This window comes from Chenopodium album, chromosome 14 (genome assembly GCF_948465745.1).
Source record: "Chenopodium album chromosome 14, dcCheAlbu1.1, whole genome shotgun sequence".
In the NCBI taxonomy this organism is placed as follows: domain Eukaryota; kingdom Viridiplantae; phylum Streptophyta; class Magnoliopsida; order Caryophyllales; family Amaranthaceae; genus Chenopodium; species Chenopodium album.
In genome coordinates, this window is record NC_137847.1 from 54,275,966 (window position 1) to 54,292,159 (window position 16,194).

At 35.7% G+C, this 16,194-nt stretch overlaps 2 protein-coding genes across 2 annotated transcripts; one reads left to right on the top strand and one right to left on the bottom strand.

The window, feature by feature from the left end:
• Positions 1-279: 279 nt before the first annotated feature.
• LOC145579634 (transcriptional adapter ADA2b-like) lies at positions 280-8,221 on the top strand. The gene is made up of 12 exons (XM_081636868.1): positions 280-641; positions 1,335-1,390; positions 2,095-2,273; positions 2,432-2,497; positions 2,628-2,753; positions 2,851-2,926; positions 3,561-3,624; positions 3,707-3,765; positions 4,199-4,409; positions 6,446-6,656; positions 7,357-7,593; positions 7,704-8,221. The coding sequence occupies exons 1-12, from the start codon at positions 595-597 to the stop codon at positions 7,893-7,895; spliced, it is 1,524 nt and encodes a 507-aa protein (XP_081492994.1). The 5' UTR covers positions 280-594; the 3' UTR covers positions 7,896-8,221.
• Positions 8,222-8,471: 250 nt separating this feature from the next.
• LOC145579635 (uncharacterized) lies at positions 8,472-15,966 on the bottom strand. Its single transcript, XM_081636870.1, has 7 exons — positions 15,688-15,966; positions 15,257-15,554; positions 12,699-12,778; positions 12,459-12,575; positions 11,590-12,372; positions 10,867-11,083; positions 8,472-9,259 (listed from the first exon to the last, which is right to left on the bottom strand). Exons 2-7 carry the CDS (start codon positions 15,549-15,551, stop codon positions 8,826-8,828), a joined length of 1,926 nt encoding a protein of 641 aa, XP_081492996.1. The 5' UTR covers positions 15,552-15,554; positions 15,688-15,966; the 3' UTR covers positions 8,472-8,825.
• Positions 15,967-16,194: the final 228 nt, after the last annotated feature.

The window sequence follows — 16,194 nt, forward strand, 5'->3', positions numbered from 1 at the left end:
TTATACTTGAAAATTATAAAAAGTTAAAAAATCATCAAAACATAAACACTAGTAACACTGATTTACGCGTATTTTTGTCATAAATTCCTAATTTTATACAATTTTCAAGAATATATTTAATGTTTATATATAGGCTACATATAATATTATCCATTAAATTATTAGACGATCATAAATTCAACTCTAATATCAATACATTCTCTTATAATTCATTAAAAAGTCAAAATGTTGCCAGTATCATCTTATAATAGAAATAACAGAGATAATATTTATGTTGAACACATATGAATGTCACCCCTAGTAGGCTAGTACCTATCTTTCCCCACCGAACAGACATTTACAGACGACAGTTGATGAAACACTGTTTGCTGAGTTTGAAGTTGCATGATATGATATGATGTTTTTTCATATCTAAATCAGCTCATTCGTCAGCAGTATAAATCCGCTGAGTTTTTGCTTGATTTCTAACCTTATCTGCCTCATTACAAGAATCATGAATCAATCCATTAAAATTAAGCATAATTTATAATTTTCTAGGGCTTCTATTAATAAGTTATTGTTGGCCGTCAGCTTCAAGAAAAGAGAAGCAATTCAATGGGTCGTTCTCGTGTTTTTCATTCTGATGAAGACCCAACTCAAAGGTCTATTCTTTCCCTTTTTGTTCAATTATTTTCTGTCAAATTTCTGTCTCGTCCTTTCTTTATTTGATTCAAAGTTGTGATCTTTGATTAATTAAAGCTGTTTAGTTTATTTCTAATTGTCCTGCCAAAATTTGTTAATTTGTTGAGTTATATTATCTTGCTTGATTAGTTGTTTTGGTACTTTATTTTGTCTCACATTAAGATTATTGAAAATGGCTATAGATGATCGATTAGTTAAGTTGATATTTTGATTGAGAACTGAGAATCATCATCTTGCTCGATTATTTTGTGCTGGGTTGTGGTGAAGTAAATGGCTCTTGTTAGTGGAGTTTATAAGCTTTTTATTTACAATTTCATGTTCTTCTGCCTTTCAATTTACAATTTCATGTTCTTCTGCCTTTCATAGTTAACATTACCAAAGAAATTACTTCGTAGGTTGCAATTAACTGATACTGCTGCTTACTGCTAAGTATTCCTTTATATCAAGGGTTTGCTGTTCTTTATTGATCCACTGATCCTTAAATGAAAGAAATTATTCCTTTGTCTTTTTTTTTTTAATTTGCATAATGTGATCAAATGACTGTAAATAGGGGAGTGTAAATGTTATGGTTTCTATATTTGCAGGTAAACTATGACTTTTGTATACTTGGTTGGCTTGGAAATTTGTAAAACTCATCTGTAGTTTCTTTGCAGGTCAAGAAGGAAAAAGAATGTCTCTAGTGGAGAAAGTATAGAATCTGCTCTTGGAGGTATTTACTTTTGCCCCAAGACAGCTTATTCAACACGTTTAACCTGAAATATGTGAGCACTTGAAAAGAGAACATTGCTTACGAAGTTAAATTCTACTTACAGTAGCGACAAAATGGTTTATATGGTAACATTCAGGATTATAGTTATTACAGATATTAAAGCATATTCATAGGCTTACTTGAAAGTGAATAAGTATCTGTATTATATGGCCAATCATTCTCAGATGTTAAGCCCGACTTTGTATAGGAAATTACAATAATGGGTAAGATGGGAACGTGTAATAGGAATGTAATTTCCTTGATATTACCTACACTACATTGTTTAGCTATGCAATGTTGGCTTATTCACTTGGCTTGTTTATTAGTTGCTAAATTTTACGGACTCTTTTAGTACATCAGTAGCATTGATTGTTAGTATAAATGTTCTGTAAAACATGTTAGATATTAGCCATTAATAATGTTAATTACAAAATAGCCAACTTTTGCACAAAACAGTTGTTTAAGCTGACTAGCCTTTTCCTTTCAGGCCAAAAATTGGCTTTTGAAATAATTGAAATATTAAACATATTTCTTTGGTTGTTTATCCAGACTTAAAGCTACACACAAAGATGGCAACAAGCTATTTGCCAAAATTTCCATATTCTATATCTTATAACATTTTAACATACATAACTAAGCTGTTGGTTTATTTTCTGGCGAGTCAGGGCAAGGGACAGGTGATGGAAAGAAGGCTTTATACCATTGCAACTACTGCAATAAAGATATCTCCGGTCGAATTCGTATCAAATGTGCAATGTGTCCCGATTTCGACTTATGCATAGAGTGCTTCTCTGTCGGAGTTGAAATGACTCCTCACAAAAGTAATCATCCTTACAGAGTTATGGTCAGTAATTCTTCATTCTGTATATGTGTTGGTACTCTAAAGTTCCATCTTTTCGTTCCTTAAGTATGTTAATTAATTTGACTATTGGTGATTGTTGCTTGAGCATATGTTCTTATATTGAGGCTGCTGGTGACTTGTGATTCATATCTTCTTGACAGGATAGTTTATCCTTCCCGTTGATTTCTCCTGATTGGAATGCAGATGAAGAGATACTACTCTTGGAGGTGTTGAATTCTTTCAAGCCTTTCTAGTTGAGTTGCATAGTCTTTAGTGTTGTTTTTAATCATTGCTAAGGATGGAGGGATTACCATGTGTGTGATTGCATCCCCTTACTTTTGAATATTTTGCTCAAAGGGGCTTGAAATGTACGGTCTTGGAAACTGGGCTGAGGTTGCGGAGCATGTGGGCACAAAGAACAAAGAGCAGTGCATTAACCACTACAGAAGTGTGTACCTGAATTCACCATTTTTCCCTCTCCCGGTAAGGAGTAATGATATGGATCAAATTCAGTTTATTTGTCTCCACTTTTCTTGTTTTCCCCCCCTGTAAAATTGAAATAGTCACGTTTTACTTGTAGGACATGTCTCATGTTGTTGGTAAAAACCGGAACGACCTTCTTGCTATGGCAAAGGAAAACGATGAAGATAGAAAAGGTTTGGGTTATTATTCATAAATATATTAATTTATATATGTATGCCTGCCTATTTGGTTATATGATATTTCTCACTTATGAGTTTTTGCTGGCATTTTAATTCATCTATATCAAAAGATTAGCATCAAATTGATGACTTCCTCAAGTTCAAGTATCAAGGAGATTATTATTCATTAATTCCTGCTAAAAATTAATTTTCTAATGTTAAGGTAAAACTTTGTCACATCGCTTGACATGAGCCACAATGATTAAGTGTAGTACTAGGATGGGTGACCACTTGGGATGTCCTCATGTTGTTTCATGTAACCGACCCCACTTATGGGATTAAGGCATTTAAGCAGAAAAAGGTCTTGAAAGAAAGTTTATGGGCTATTGCCTTTGTAGGAATCAAGATCAGGTCATATGACAAGGATATTACAGCTTCCCCAGAACTTGTGATTGATTGCCAGTAGTAAGACAACTTTTCACTGTGATCATGAGGACTTGGACTGGTGATTTCTTTTCTGTGCTTGAGTTTTGAGTCAGACATGCCAATTGCTGCGTGATTTTTATTTATATAAGAAGTATATTAAAGATAAAAGATGGGCAAAATGGTGTTGATCTCCGCTGAAATTGTGTGCATATGATTCTTGCAGGTTCAACTCTATTTGGTGATCATATTGTGAAAACAGAGCCTACATTTTCTCCTTCCAGAGTCAAGTATGCATATTACTCCTCATATTGTATAATGCAGGCATGTTACCAGGACTCTTATGCCATACCTTTCAAATATATTTGACAGAGTTGACGAATTGCCAAAGGGAGGTCCACCGAGCCGCTTATTATCCGTGCAAAATGCAGGTAATGCAATTCTTTCTTACAATGTGATCTGAAAGACAAAAATAAATATGATATTTATTGATGAGAGTTGTGCCAATTGTCAAATCTACATCGTAATTGACTTGAGTAAAAATCTTAGGTAGGTCACCTATTGCTTTTACTTTTTCTTGTGCCAATTACTTTAAGAAGAGCTCTCTTATATTTAATTCTCTTTGCCTCTTAAATACTAGAAAGTGGTCTCCTAAGAAGCATGGAATAACAGATAAGATGACCTAGTATAGAGATTCATATGCATGTCTAAAACTCTAGATGATTTTGCTAAGACCTTTTAAGAGCCCAACTGTTCAGATTCTACTTTCTCACATGTAAAATTATCTGAATCATTTCCATTGCTGCAGCTGAGTAAGTCATTTTCTTAATCATGTGTTTCACAAATTTTGCCTTCAAAACACAGATTCTCATGTAAATCCTATTGGAAAGAAACCTCCAAAGGAGGAAGATTCCTCCTTGGTGAGTTTAAGCGGGTTCAGCCTTAAACGCCATGAATTTGATCCGGAATATGACATCGATGCTGAGCAGCTTCTTGCAGAGATGGAATTCAAGGATGCTGATACTGAAGATGAGCGTGAATTGAAGTTGCGAGTGCTGCGCATTTACTCAAAAAAGTAAGTGATTCACTTCATCATCATTTTACGTAACTCTATTGTTCTGGAAATTTTTATTAAACTCGTGGAAATATTTGCCTGTTCACCAATTATACGAATGTACTTCCTTTATCGTAAGAAGTTGGTATAACTTCAAATTTCAAAAGGAAAACATCTCTATATGTACAGATTTATTCCATTCTTGTCTATCAATCAAAAATAGCTCATCCATACATAAATGCAATACATTTTATTGGATATTAATGAGTTTGATATATTACTCAATGTAAAATGAGTATAAAACTATAAATATATGAGGGCTTAATTTACTAGGAGGGAAATATATACCACAATGCATATAGGAGAGGCATTGAAAGAGAACATAGGCTTTTCTAAAATTACCATCTTCAATGGAAGTGCAACTATAACCTTTTGCTTGACTAGCAAATGAAAGTGCAATACTTAACTAGAAAATGTAGTTGTTAGCCTGTTTATGACTAGATCAACGATGAGTCGATGACACTCAGACCAATAGGTCACACTGTATCAATAGAGCTTGTTATTCGATCAAGCTACATCATGTACCAACTACTTTAACAAACATCTCAAGGTTTTTACTGTAGCTACCTAATTTTGTCTGCCCTCAATCTTATTGTGTCCTTAAGTTGGCTGTGTATAAGCATCAATATCTGTTGTTGCCTCTCTTTCCTTCTGATCTTGTGTATTGGAAGTGTCAGACAATCAGACCTAGATCAGTTAATGTAGGTTTCTATAAGCAAATTCTTAGAGTCTGGAATACTGGATTATATCATTGTAAGCAACTGTGAAGAAAATTGGAATAAATAATTGGATAGTGACAAAAAAATAAAGTGTTAGGGAAAAGAGAGAGAAGGGAAATGTAAGTGTATATATACCCATTGATAGGCTTTATTATGGTCTAAAACCAACTTTTATGACTGCAGGGGACATCCCTCACATTCACATTAATTATGGGAAAAATTACGAAAATTGGTCTGAATGCATGGATTATAGCCTCCAACGATTTTTTTTTTCTTCGCTTTTTCGGGATCAAATTGAAAAGAGGACAAGGTTCTTCCTATGAACCCTAAGAGACCCTGGGAGGGCATTTGGATGGTAGGAAGTTAAGAACCATCCACTTTGCCTCTTAACTTTAATATAGCCAATTACATACACGCCTTATCTCATTAACTCAAGGACATATGTGCCTTTATGTGACCAATTAGTGGCCTTTATGATTTCAAACCAACTTTTAAGACCCCGGGGGGGCATCCTTCATATTTACTTTAATTTTGGAAAAAAATCCCAAAATTGGTCCGAAAGTGTGGATTAGCCTTCAATTCTGGACATTTTCCACTTTTTTGGGCTTGAAAAGAAAAGGGGATAAGGTGCTTCCCATGGACCCTATGGGACGTCACATTTAGATGGTTGGAACCATCTACTTTGCCTCTAACTTTAGCCAGTTATGTACACGCCTCCTTTCATCAACTCAATGACACTGAGGCATTTATGTGACAATTTAATGGCCATATATGGTTCCAAACAACATTATATATTTCCCTACTATCACTTGAGTTTTCGACTCCGGATCCTAAAATCTCTGAAAATGGTTCAATTTTGTGTATTATAGCCTCCAAATTTAGTCATTGGAGAACATTTTCGGACCTGTCAAGGTTAGGATCGAGGTGCTTCTCGGGGTTCCCAAAAGGGTCCTGGGAGGCCTACTAGGTGCTAGGAACTATTTCATTTATGCCTTGGCCCAATAAATATTTTTGGGACACCACAAATCTAAGAGGGTGAAGTTCATCTTGAGACAAAGGGCCTAACTTATATATTCATTTTATGGTACCTGAAATTGATACTCAGAGTTAGACCATCTTATAGTCATATTGCACTGGCACCAATTAACACTTTTCAATTTTGATAACTTGCTTTAGCCCCTATCAAAACTCTTCAGAGTATCAATTTGTATTTAATTTATTTTCGCTTTGGTTTGAAAGGCAGAGAGGATAAAAAGGTTATTAATTCTGTTTGCACAGGCTTGATGAGAGAAACAGAAGAAAGGATTTCATTTTTGAGAGAAATTTGCTTTATCCCAGTCCTTTTGAGAAAGATTTGTCTCCTGAAGAGAAGGCAATATGTCGCCGATATGATCCATTCATGCGGTTCCATTCTAAGGAAGAGCACGAAGATATGCTACGGGCTGTCATTGCAGAACACCACACTCACAAGCGAATTTTGGAACTTGAGGTAAAGTAAAGCTCATTCAGCTACATGTATAACAAGTCAAATCGAGTTTGAGCTATCTAGATTCACCCATCTCTTCGATATTGAGGTAATGCTTGGTTTGGACTTTGTTGAGTGGACTTAAGTTTACAAAGCCTTGGGATCCTGAAACCTCAGGCTGGCTTGTAAACACCAAAGACTTAACAAGTTTAACTTGATTTTTGTTTTTTTTTTTTTTTTTTTGAAACAGATTTTTGCTTTTCTTTTATTGTTAGTTACTTATATACATTAATTGAAACTGCTATATGTAAAACAAAAACCAATTTTCTATTCCCTACCTGGAAAATATAATAGATAAGCCGGCTTACTGCCCAGCTGGGCAATAGGCGACATCCGTGGGCTGATGATTGTGATGACTACTAATAAGTCTTAGAACAAGGAATTTCAAATTATCTTCTCTTTTTAGTTCTTCTCAGATGAGCCACTAGGATAAATTTCATTCCTAGAGATTGTTTCTACTGTCTGGTTTTACCCTTGTTTTGTAATGCAACAATGATCTGGTATTTGGGAGTAACAAGCCTTTTTTTATTATTATTAATTATTCAATCTATTACGGAGTATAAACCAAAGGCAAATAGGGTCTTCGTCCCTTGCTAAAAATAATGAAGACACTTTATCAGTAGCTATTGTGAAGTGATTACGTTGATTCCTTTGATGAATGTAGGAAGCTCGAGCTGTTGGTTGCCGTACATCTGCCGAGGCAGATAAGTATTTTGAGCTTAAGAGGAAAAGAGAAGCTGAAGAAAGTTCCCGTAGAGCAAAAGAGAGTGCTCAACTTGGTCCAGCCAGTCAGTTAGGACAAAATGCTGCCATGACCTCTGAAACTGTTAAGGATCCAGGTTCGCTAATACATGAGTTAGATATAGGGAGATATCCGGGTGAAGAATTGCTTTCTGAAGCTGTAAGTTTATTTTCTAGCTTATACCACCACCACCCAACTTTTATGAGTACTCATAAGTCATTTATATACTCCAGAAAGTCTTACTTCTTAATTTTTGAATACCTTGCCAGGAAAAGCAGCTCTGCCATGAGACCAAGATATCCCCGCATCAGTATCTGAAGATGCAGGAGATCATATCTGTTAAAATCTTCAGCGGCAATGTAACTAGTAATGTGGATGCACACTGCCTGTTTGATATTGAACCAGGCAAAATCGACCGTATATATGATATGCTAATAAGAAAGGGTGTTGCTCCGCCATAAGAAGAGTTCATATGGGACTTATATAGACTGCATTTACCATCACCACAGGTTGTTTGTAATTGTTTCAAGAAGGATTCCATCCACATAAACACAATAGGATACAAAACTTTGCTTTTTAGACCACAGGATATGTCACCATGATAAATCAGCTTTACAGTTATCTCGCGCTCCCCTTAACTCACCCCCTCCTTTCAAACCTTTGATCTTCCCTGTTGTATTATATGTCTTGTCTTGTTTACCAAATGATTTGTGATGATTCAGAATAATCAGATATAATAATGTAATCATATAATAATCTCTCTCTTTTTTCTTCTTCTTTTTTCTTTTTTTATTCAGAATAATCATATTAGATGACCAAATAAAGCCTTTATATTTTACTATTTTAGGTTGTCCAGAATAAAATTGTCATATTTCCCAATTTAGCAGTACTTACAAGTGATAGAAAGAAAATAGAACTTATAAGAGGGGGGTGGGGGGGTGGTTGGTTTAGCCATTATGAAAATTTAAAACATATTGACAGAGTAACAAAATTTAAAACATATTGACAGAGTAACAAAATGTAGAAAAGGGCACATACTTGCAAATGTTGCAACTTGATATTAATACCTTCCGAGAGTTTAAATACTCCTAAATTAAATAACAAGACTGGAGACTTGTTTCAAGCTACAATAGTACTAAAACCTTTTCACTATTGACAAGCATAAATAAAAAGCTGTATTAATTTCTTTCTGCAGTGAGCTCTTCAACGTTTGAACTCAGACCCCCTCATATAGATATGTCCAGCTTCTCTATACACCACCCCAAAATTCCACAACTAAAAAATTTCCGGCTATCTCTCCAGCATTGCTGATTCCTTCCTTGGTTGCTCTCTTTCTTCTGTCTATGCTATTTACAAAATATGCTACTTACATTCACATTACAAAAATTGCATCAACTCACGCTGGCTTCCACAAATTTTTCCTGTGAATATTGCTGCCTGCAAAATTCAAAATCCTTTTCGGCACTCAGCCTACCATCTTTAGCCACTACTCCAACATCATAGTCAACATGATCTTCCTTTAGTTGCTCATCAACCTCAGCATCAGAATTGTCCTTTTTGTTTGATGGACTTCTACATGTTGTATTGTCTGCAACATCTGTAAGTACAGGCTTCTGCATGTTCACAACAGGTGCATCTTGCCCTTCTTCGACTTCCACAACTTCTGAAATAGGAGGCATGGCATAATCAAGCAAGCGTGAATTTGACTTGGCAGAGATAGAGGAAAGAATGTCAGGGCATGTCTTTGCAGTAACCCATGAACCATTAACCCAATCTTTGGCCGTTCTTATAAGTGATTTCTCTGTGGTCACATATCTGTCTTCACCTGATTACAAGAAAGCACCAATCAAATCATAATTGATAGTCCAGCTTTGTAGATAGTTAGATGCCTGCTATAATGAAGAAAATGAAACCCCTTCCCAAAAAAAAAAAAAAAAAAATGCTAACGTAAAACTAGGTTATAAAAAAGGCTACTTTAATTTAGAAACTGAAATTTTGAGCATGAAAATTCCATAGCCCACATAATATATACATATCCATAGCTGAACCCACTTATGGTATTAAGGCATATATATATATATATATTTCACTCAATTTCGGTGCCTAGAATAGAAATATGCCACTAAATTTGCAAGTTTCAGAACATAAATCTCGCACCAAAGTTCAGAGTTAAAAAAATATATATATTTGCAGATAAAAGCAATTTATCATACTCAAATTTCTAAGTCCTAGCCAAGATCAAAAGGAGTGAATGATGGGGAGTGAGTGTTACGAAAAAATTAACTAGTGAGAATGCAAGAAAAACTAAGAAGCGTCTTAGCACAGCACAGTGTCATTAAGTGTGAGGGAAAGTGGTGAAGAATTGAGAATTCCATTAGTTATTCCATTCTGCTATGCGTTGTATGGTTTGGGCCGGTTGAGCCATTTTCATACCTGGACGGCTTCTCAAGTCTCAACAATATCTTACATAATGACTTCACCAGAAGCTTCATAAAGTAGTGCATACATCAATTATAGACTGACTATCCCCCACCGGCCTACCATACGCCTATATTCTGCGGGGTTTGCTATAGATCACCCTCAATCTTTACAATGCCAATATAAGTTAACAAAATGATGCAGTCTTATACTCTTCTCTTACATAACCCCCTTACTCAAATGGTAGGCCACTACAATGTTTAGTGAATGTTTAATCCTCTGATTGATCTATTATGAACAAGATTTGTTTAAGGGAGCTAAAAAAGTAAAAAGTAACTTTCTCTTTTTAGTTCATAAGACTAAGAGTACCAGATAGCTCCATTTCATCTTCAAAGGACACGAGACCCTCATTTTGTCAAATGATCTAAAAATTAAATAATGATCACCTTTTAACTTGCTAGATATCATGTTGACTTGCATGGGAAACCCCTACATTCACGCATCAGAATAGCACATGTTTCTAGTTAGATGTCAAATACATAAACCTAGCGTGCAATCAAATTCAGTGCATTGACTCAATCTGAGGCCAGAGACAGGCTAGACTAAGTGAGACCAATCTTATCTTAAAACAGGGTTCTTGATACACAGCAAAATCTGCAGATATTCAACTCCTTGTATGGATTGAGAGCACATCACCAATGTGGTGGAATTGTCAACTTCACACAATTCATTCTCCTATAAATTGTTCTAATGATTGCAAGATCTTTTGATCAAAGCTCATATATGAGTGTTGGGTTTAAGGAAGACACTTAAGTGATTGCTCCTGATGTCTCTTGGTTCTAGTGGGCAGTGATTAGAGCAGGGACAGATGTTTACATAGGTTAGTGTCAATGACAATTGCATAACAGGAGTACATAGTTTTTGTTATAAATATAGAGTTTATCTAGGAGGGAGGGAAAGTGCCAGGTAGGAGGCAGGCAACCACAGATTGAAGGCTACAGGAATAGAGCGTACCAGGCAGGTAAATTTGTAGGTGGTCAGTCCCACATACATTTGCGGCGATGATGACCCCTTCCCACCAGCCATCATGCCACCAAATTTCTACTGCTGTTCCCACCTCAATAATGCAGTCATCAGGGTCTTTAGGTGGACGTGGACGAGTTGTGAGACGGCCAGAGCATCTCAGGCCCATTTTATCAGGAGCTGCCACTCTATATGAAGCAACCCACTCCTGGCACACACATCAACAAGTTATTCTCAGTATCCCGTCTTTGTAAAAACCAGAGGTATTTCATCAAATTAAAAGAAAAAAAAGAGGTGGAGGGGTGGGGTTACATATGATTAAAGCAATAACTAGCAAACATGCAGGGACCAAGATAAGACCATGTAAAGCACGTGATATTCTACAAGAAACTCTTCTTCAGGAAACATTATGCAACAAACTTGGGTATCATTCTTGAATTTTCTTGTTAATTGTCAAATTCATTTCAGAAAGTATTGACTTTTATACACACAAACATCTAGCACATCTATATACAATTTTTGTTGTTTCTAATTATGCAGTCTTGCAGTAGATTAACCACCACAAGGGACCTATTATTTTTTGAGGGGGATGGGGTTGAAGCAACTATATGTTTAGCTATTGGATTGACGAATATTAATTTGTAAATGTCCTTTCAGGGCAGATTTAGTCTCCATTAAAAGGTTTTATATGAATGCATTAAGTTCATATATTACCTGCAATTTCCCAAAATCTTCAGGATCCTCCAGATCATCATACTGAACTTTGATGTGCTTCCTGGAGATCTCTAAGATCTTGCATTTGAACCAACATCCTCGGATACCACTATCCTGAGAAAGTAGCTCTATCTCATCATTGATTCCAAATGAAGCAGAAACCTCATCATGACGACTTTCTACAAAATCTCCATGCTTCACTGTTTTCCCAGCAAACTTTATCTTCAGCTTCGAAAATGATGGCACAACTTTTGTTTTTTGACTCCCTGTTGCTGAAGGACTCGTCTCAGCTCTACTATGACCCCTTAATTGGATGTCTCCAATCTTTCTCTCATCAAGTCTCTTTCTTTTACTATGCTCCTTGGTCTTCTTCTTGGAGAAAAGGATATGATCTATACAGGACAAAACTGCTTGATTACGATAACCCTGTAATTTTCTTACAGTGAAAGGTCTGATCTGATCATTTTTTAACTGTCTGAAGCACAAATGTACCCTGCATAATATAGACTGTGGAAGAGCAGCCACACATTGCTCATAATGTTTGGGGGTTAAGACAGAAGCAGGTCCGCCAATGCACTCTGCATTTATTACTTGGACATGAGGTGTAATGAATACTTCTCTAGGGTGGGCATCCAGCTGAGACACTAAACTTGTGACCTCTTCATCACGATGAAACCACCGCACTTTAACCTTCTTTTGCCTCTTTTTATCCTCATACATGTCTTCTAAGTAACCAAGGTAAGGATTTCCTTCTGCAGCCATGACGAACACAAAAGAATGCACCTGCATCATGCATCAGAAACTGATAGGCTAAGTCCAATGATAGAAAATTAATGACAGGAGGATACAATGTTCAGATAGATGCTTACGGAAATGGTAATTCCAGTTCGGATAAAGGAAGGATAGTGCATGAGTTTTTTGGAACAAGCCCAACCTTCCCCATTCCACACAATATCAGATATTTGGGCCTTCAATTTCCTAGGAAGCTGGACAAACAAGAGATCAGTAGTTAGCAAAGGAAAAAAAAAAAAAAAAAAAAGGAAGAAATACCTATCAAAAATTCATAATAGTTACAAGTCAACCTCATTAAAATAGGGTAAAGTAAGTACCGTCACAGGTGAATGAGAAATTAGAGTGCCATTGGATCCACGTATTCGATCTTGAAAGCGTTGAGCACAAGCCAATGACTCTGACAAAATTATCAACATTAATAACACGGGTCACTAAAAGAAACAGCACAACACGAGACATCGTAAAAACAATAACATGCAACCAGATCAATCTGGATTCTGGAACACCAGAAATAACTCCCAGACATTTTGATAATGCATAAAACATCAAGGTAGTTGATGTCATCGGATAATTATAAAATCATGATAATAATAAAACTTGGAAAGGATGCATATACATAAGCTAACTAAGAGAAGAAAATGATAAACATGGTACTGTTTCCACGGCTTATTTAATAATATGTATATTTTTATAAAAATATACGGAGTAATAATAATAATATTTTTTTTTTTAATAAAAAAGCCAGCTCAACATGAGTGTGTGAATTGAACACTGGAAAATGACTTTACATATAATAATTCCAAAAATAAAATCACGAAAGAGAATACTGATGCATCGTATTTGTGACTAAGAGAGGAGGATGTGATAAGATGTTCATACGTCATAGTCATGTTAGACTCTATAGGAATATAAACCTATGACTGTATTGGAACATATATTTTGTCAGTGTTATCATTATGAATTAAATCAGAAATGTTTGGATGAAAAGAGAGCACAATACTATACAGGATACATCAATAATAAAAGTGCGCACAATTCAACATGTTTGATTGTCAACTTGCGCCTACCTAATAAAAAATGGACAAACTGTTTTAAAATATATATATGGCCCAACAGATAAATAAATTTGATAACTGAAGCATTTTACAGATAATTTTACAAATGCGAACAGGTAAATAAGGTAATACGGATGAGGGAAGACACAATGTTTATTAAAAGGTTAGACACCAAAGATTGGTGTGGCATACTCCACTTAAATATTTGTCTTCCCTTTCTCTTCTTCATTATCTTCTTCTATATTGCCTTAGAGAGGGGGTAGTCAAAGGAGAGATTGGATGGATGCAACACAAAAAACTAAATACACATATTCTAAAATAAAATAAATCACTAGTGCTGGACAGACTTTGACAAATTGGAGGTCTTTCCATTGTCTGCATATAACTATATGAGTAACTCAGCTGGGTTGTAAGAGAGGCAGTAAGGCGGGTGTTTGGACATTGAAAGATAAGTAGATTGCACAAGAAGGATATTTTGGTTTTTGATAATACCACAAAAGAGAAACAAAATATAATCTCAGCCACATAGTGTATATGAAACACTTGTTCTACAAGGCTCCAACCATCACAGTAAATCGCTGCATATTGTGATATTGTCAGCAAACTGCCAGAGAATGCCAAGCTAACTTGACATATCCTAATCACGAAACAGCTTAATTGGCAGCACCTTCCAGATCCTAGCATACGGATACTCTTTCCTTTTTGGATTGATATGTTTGCATTTATTTAGTAGATTCTATTGTTCACATTACTTGCAAAACTTTAGATCTTATGTTAATAAGCGTGCAATTTCCATTTAAGTCTACTAACCCCCTTTCCCCGGTCCTCCTAACAACTCATGATTCCCAAAGGTTAAACAGTCAACATGGAAATGAAGACTGAGACACAGAAATCATATGCATTCTCTGTCATGCCAGCACGTTACAACAGCAGCAGCAGCAACAGCAACAACAACAAAGCCTTAATCCGAAAGGGAATCATGCCAGCACAAATGAGCACTTAAGGTAAGATGTCAATCATACCATAATTTAAAGCAATGGTAATCTATTTGTGCATATTATTATAAAAATTCACATTTGAATGTTCATCATCATGCTTTTCCTTTTTTACTACAAAGTACTTATTTTCCCTTTAAGGTTCTCATTATCATCCATACACACACATCTAGAGTCCTACGATGTAAGAAGTGGTTGTAAAGACTAGAGGAAAAAAAATCAACAAGCTAGTGGAGATTAGGAGGGCATGCCAAAACTTGGTAAAGTTAAGTAGGTAAGATTTTATGAGGCTATGAGCATGGCAAGCAAAGGCAAGACTAGGGTTTCTATGGGTCAGGCCAAGGATAAATACGACGATAAATGAACTGCATGGGCAACTTCTGGAGCAATATGTGGCTAACTAAGATTTCGAAAGTTGACATATTTTGAACTTTACAAGAATGAAGCCTAACTATTATTCTGAGTAATGAATTTCCAGTTCCAATTACCCCAAAAAGCCAAGTGTTAATGTATTTAATGAAGAGAAAGGCCTTGCAAGTCTTCTGAATTCACCTTGTACTCCCCCAAACTTCACCTAGTACTAACTAGTAAGTAGTGGCACTGCTAATTTCATGTGATAAATAATTGAATCACCATTTATATTTAATTTTCTATCAAACAAATATCTGAGTAGCCTGATAGTGGATCAACTGTTGTTATGCATGATCATCAAAATAGAATTTCACCAAATTTCAATTTAAACACACCAACATTGTTCTCTAAACAACAGCAACAAGAAGAACAAAAAGAGGGCTAGAGTAAATCATTGAAAGCATAAAGACTCACCCGACGGCGGCAACAGGTGCTGATTCTTGGCAACCAGCCTATTAAGCCAGTCAACAACCTCCCTTCTGGAGCGCCATTTGGTGGCAGAGTTAACATTACAGACAGAGCCATAAAGATCGACAAAAGCGTCGAAAACAACATAAATCATATGTCTGACACTTCTCTCAGTACCTTGAATAGCCAGTACAGAATCACCCACAGAATCATTAAGGTAATAATGAACTGTACGATTACCTTTCTCCTGTGAAATGATCCGTTCATCCCACGACACAAATCCCTTTTCATCATTCGTCATCGTCTACAATTTCATGAAACATTCAATATCATTAAAACATCAATCATTTTCAAAAAGGCTAAAACCCCACCAAACCAGATAAAAATAATCAATAATCTGACAAAACCCACCAACCAAAGAAAGAGAAAAAGGGTACCTGAACAAAAAATGGTGAATAGCACGGCGGCGGAAGCGGCGGAGGAGAGAGAATTTAGGGGTGGAGAAGGAAGGAAGAAAAAAAGGGAAAATTGATGTGAACTGCCATTTCATTCAACACAAATGAATAAAGGTTGATGATTTGATGATGGAAATTCTGGGTTTTTTTCTGGGTAAGTTGGGGAATTTCCGGCGGTAGTAGCAGTAGCAGGCAGGGGTTTTTTGTTAGGAGAGGAGGCGGGTAACCGTAATTCTTGACTCTTGTGCTCATATCATATGTGTAACGCCTAAAATATAGAGATTAAATTAGTTTTTAACCTATATGACATCACAGTGATCATACTAATGATTATTTTTCTTACCTTTTACAAAAATTAAAAAAAAAAAAAAAAAAGTACACTGTATATTTATACGACATAAAACTTATGTACATTAGAAGTATTTTTACACGCGTCTTTAAAACTATTGCATTCTAATAAGTTTTACGTCGTAAAATAATATGATGTGT